The sequence below is a fragment of the Lampetra fluviatilis genome, unplaced genomic scaffold (genome assembly GCF_964198595.1).
Source record: "Lampetra fluviatilis unplaced genomic scaffold, kcLamFluv1.1 SCAFFOLD_530, whole genome shotgun sequence".
Taxonomy (NCBI): domain Eukaryota; kingdom Metazoa; phylum Chordata; class Hyperoartia; order Petromyzontiformes; family Petromyzontidae; genus Lampetra; species Lampetra fluviatilis.
The window spans coordinates 348-5,000 of NW_027621162.1; the positions used below are offsets into that span (position 1 = coordinate 348).

Consider the following 4,653-nt stretch of genomic DNA (forward strand, 5'->3'; position numbering starts at 1 on the left):
CACACACTCAGTGTCTCTGTGTGTGTCTCTCTCCGCGTGCTGGCGCTTCAGCTTCTCGAACTTCTCGTGAAGCTGTAGGACACACACACAGAGACAGAGACACAGAGAGACACACCACAGAGAGACACACACACACACTCAGTGTCTCTGTGGTGTGTCTCTCTCCGCGTGCTGGCGCTTCAGCTTCTCGAACTTCTCGTGAAGCTGTAGGACACACACACAGAGACAGAGACACAGAGAGACACACACAGAGAGACACACACACACACTCAGTGTCTCTGTGTGTGTCTCTCTCCGCGTGCTGGCGCTTCAGCTTCTCGAACTTCTCGTGAAGCTGTAGGACACACACACAGAGACAGAGACACAGAGAGACACACACAGAGAGACACACACTCAGTGTCTCTGTGTGTGTCTCTCTCCGCGTGCTGGCGCTTCAGCTTCTCGAACTTCTCGTGAAGCTGTAGGACACACACACAGAGACACACAGAGAGACAGAGACACACACACACAGAGACACACACAGAGACACACACACACACACAGAGACACACACACACTCAGTGTCTCTGTGTGTGTCTCCGCGTGCTGGCGCTTCAGCTTCTCGAACTTCTCGTGAAGCTGTAGGACACACACAGAGACACACAGAGAGACAGAGAGACACACACACACAGAGACACACACAGAGACACACACACACACAGAGACACACACACACTCAGTGCTCTGTGTGTGTCTCCGCGTGCTGGCGCTTCAGCTTCTCGAACTTCTCGTGAAGCTGTAGGACACACACACACAGAGACAGAGAGAGAGAGACACAGAGACACACACACAGAGAGACACACACACACACTCAGTGTCTCTGTGTGTGTCTCTCTCCGCATGCTGGCGCTTCAGCTTCTCGAACTTCTCGTGAAGCTGTAGGACACACACACACACACAGAGACACACAGAGAGACAGAGACACAGAGAGACACACACAGAGAGACACACACTCAGTGTCTCTGTGTGTGTCTCTCTCCGCGTGCTGACGCTTCAGCTTCTCGAACTTCTCGTGAAGCTGTAGGACACACACACACAGAGACAGAGAGAGAGACACAGAGAGACACACACAGAGACACACACACACACTCAGTGTCTCTGTGTGTGTCTCTCTCCGCGTGCTGACGCTTGAGCTTCTCGAACTTCTCGTGAAGCTGTAGGACACAGAGAGAGACACACACACAGAGAGACACACACAGAGACACAGATAGAGACACACACACAGAGAGACACACAGAGACACACACAGAGAGAGACACACACACACTCAGTGTCTGTGTGTGTCTCTGTGTGTGTCTCTGTGTGTGTATCTGTGTGTGTCTCTGTGTGTGTCTCTGTGTGTCTATGTGTGTCTCTCTCCGCGTGCTGGCGCTTCAACTTCTCAAACTTCTCATGCAGCTGTAGCACACACACATAGAGAGACACACACACGAGTGACTCTCTGTGTGTGTCTCTGTGAGTGGACTTGCCGATGACTGGTACCAGCGGTGTCAAGATCGGCCTCTGTGGAGGAGGCTCGTGAAGGACGCTACTGGGCAGTTGGAGGCAGTCGCCCCTCCAACAACAACGGAGGGCGGAGGAGCGACACTCACAACAACGAGCGGAGCGCCGGGTGGCTAAAGCACAGCAAGTTGGCACAGTAGGGGGCACAGGTGGTGCATCAGCCAGTCGTCTCGGTCATCTCGGTCAGTCGACCCGTGGCACCTGCTGGGTCTGCCCCGTGACCTCCTGCCAGCGGGCGTTCGACACTTCACGTGGTAGCCTCAAGGTGCACATGGCCTGGCACAAGCGTCGTGCTGACGTCACCGCCACTTAGTGGCGAATGGCGGTTGTTGTTGTTGTTGTCTGTGTGCATCTCTCCGTGCGTCTCTCTCTCCCCGTGTCTCTCTCTCTCTCCGTGTGTCTCTCTCTCTCCGCGTGTCTCTCTCCGCGTGTCTCTCTCTCCGCGTGTCTCTCTCTCTGTGTCTCTCTCTCTCCGCGTGTCTCTCTCTCCGCGTGTCTCTCTCTCCGCGTGTCTCTCTCTCCGCGTGTCTCTCTCTCCGCGTGTCTCTCTCTGCGTGTCTCTCTCCCCGTGTCTCTCTCTCCCCGCGTCTCTCTCTCTCCGCGTGTCTCTCTCTCCGTCTCTCTCTCCGTGTCTCTCTCTCTCTCCGTCTCTCTCTCCGCGTCTCTCTCTCTCCCCGTGTCTCTCTCCCCGCGTGTCTCTCTCCGCGTGTCTCTCTCTCTCTCCGCGTGTCTCTCTCTCTCCGCGTCTCTCTCTCCGCGTGTCTCTCTCCCCGTGTCTCTCTCTCTCCGCGTGTCTCTCTCCGTGTCTCTCTCTCTCCGCGTGTCTCTCTCCGCGTGTCTCTCTCCGCGTGTCTCTCTCTCCCTGTCTCTCTCCGCGTGTCTCTCTCTCTCTCCGCGTGTCTCTCTCCGCGTGTCTCTCTCTCCGCGTGTCTCTCTCCGCGTGTCTCTCTCCGCGTCTCTCTCTCCCTGTCTCTCTCCGCGTGTCTCTCTCTCTCTCCGCGTGTCTCTCTCTCCGCGTGTCTCTCTCTCCGCGTGTCTCTCTCCGTGCGAGACTCACGTCTTTCTCGGCTTCCTTCAGCTCGCTCTCCTTCTCTTTGACCCGCTGCACGAACATCTGCCGCATCTCGTCCTCCTTCCTCTGCAGCTCCACCAGGTGCTCATTGCGCTTTGCCTCGTACGTCTCCTGCAGGCTGCGACACGGAGACGCGGTGGAGACGCGGCGGAGACGCGGCGGAGACACGGTGGAGACACACAGACACGGTGGAGACACACAGACACGGTGGAGACACACAGACACGGTGGAGACACACAGACACGGTGGAGACACGGAGACGCGGTGGAGACACACAGACACGGTGGAGACACACAGACACGGTGGAGACACACAGACACGGTGGAGACACACAGACACGGTGGAGACACGGAGACGCGGCGGAGACACACAGACACGGTGGAGACACACAGACACGGTGGAGACACACAGACACGGTGGAGACACACAGACACGGTGGAGACACACAGACACGGTGGAGACACGGAGACGCGGCGGAGACGCGGCGGAGACACACAGACACGGTGGAGACACACAGACACGGTGGAGACACACAGACACGGTGGAGACACACAGACACGGTGGAGACACGGAGACGCGGTGGAGACACACAGACACGGTGGAGACACACAGACACGGTGGAGACACGGAGACGCGGCGGAGACACACAGACACGGTGGAGACACACAGACACGGTGGAGACACACAGACACGGTGGAGACACACAGACACGGTGGAGACACACAGACACGGTGGAGACACGGAGACGCGGCGGAGACGCGGCGGAGACACACAGACACGGTGGAGACACACAGACACGGTGGAGACACACAGACACGGTAGAGACACACAGACACGGTGGAGACACGGAGACGCGGTGGAGACACACAGACACGGTGGAGACACACAGACACGGTGGAGACACGGAGACGCGGCGGAGACACACAGACACGGTGGAGACACACAGACACGGTGGAGACACACAGACACGGTGGAGACACACAGACACGGTGGAGACACACAGACACGGTGGAGACACGGAGACGCGGCGGAGACGCGGCGGAGACACACAGACACGGTGGAGACACACAGACACGGTGGAGACACACAGACACGGTGGAGACACACAGACACGGTGGAGACACGGAGACGCGGTGGAGACACACAGACACGGTGGAGACACACAGACACGGTGGAGACACGGAGACGCGGCGGAGACACACAGACACGGTGGAGACACACAGACACGGTGGAGACACGGAGACGCGGTGGAGACGCGGTGGAGACACACAGACATGGTGGAGACACACAGACACGGTGGAGACACGGAGACGCGGTGGAGACACACAGACACGGTGGAGACACACAGACACGGTGGAGACACACAGACACGGTGGAGACACACAGACACGGTGGAGACACACAGACACGGTGGAGACACACAGACACGGTGGAGACACGGAGACGCGGTGGAGACGCGGTGGAGACACACAGACACGGTGGAGACACACAGACACGGTGGAGACACGGAGACGCGGTGGAGACGCGGTGGAGACACACAGACATGGTGGAGACACACAGACACGGTGGAGACACGGAGACGCGGCGGAGACGCGGTGGAGACACACAGACACGGTGGAGACACACAGACACGGTGGAGACACACAGACACGGTGGAGACACACAGACACGGTGGAGACACAGACACGGTGGAGACACACAGACACGGTGGAGACACGGAGACGCGGCGGAGACACGGAGACGCGGTGGAGACGCGGTGGAGACACACAGACACGGTGGAGACACGGAGACGCGGTGGAGACTCGCACACGCACAGACACGGTGTCTCTCCCATGCCCCCCCCCCCCCCCCAATGCCCCCCGTGCCCCCCAATGCCCCCCACCTGAAGGGTTTGCTGTCGGGGTCGGTGTCCTTGAAGCCCATCTCCTCGAGCTTGCAGCGCCGATAGAGTTCGTAGTGGCGGGCGTGGGTCTGCTCCCGCAAGTCCTCCATGTTGACGCGGATCAGCATCTCGCGCAGCTTCACAAAGTCGCAGTGGT

The 4,653-nt window shown here is 58.8% G+C and overlaps 1 protein-coding gene across 1 annotated transcript in view; it reads right to left on the reverse strand.

Annotated features, from left to right (window-relative positions):
- Window positions 1-715: 715 nt before the first annotated feature.
- LOC144954872 (septin-11-like) overlaps window positions 716-4,653 on the reverse strand; it is a 20,015-nt gene continuing 16,077 nt past the window's right edge. The window contains exons 8-10 of the mRNA XM_078885267.1: window positions 4,497-4,653; window positions 2,600-2,732; window positions 716-775 (exon numbers count right to left, since the gene is read on the reverse strand). The exon at window positions 4,497-4,653 is cut by the window's right edge and continues 12 nt beyond it. Coding sequence (XP_078741393.1) covers window positions 716-775; window positions 2,600-2,732; window positions 4,497-4,653 — 350 coding nt within the window. The remainder of the gene's footprint in view (window positions 776-2,599; window positions 2,733-4,496) is intronic.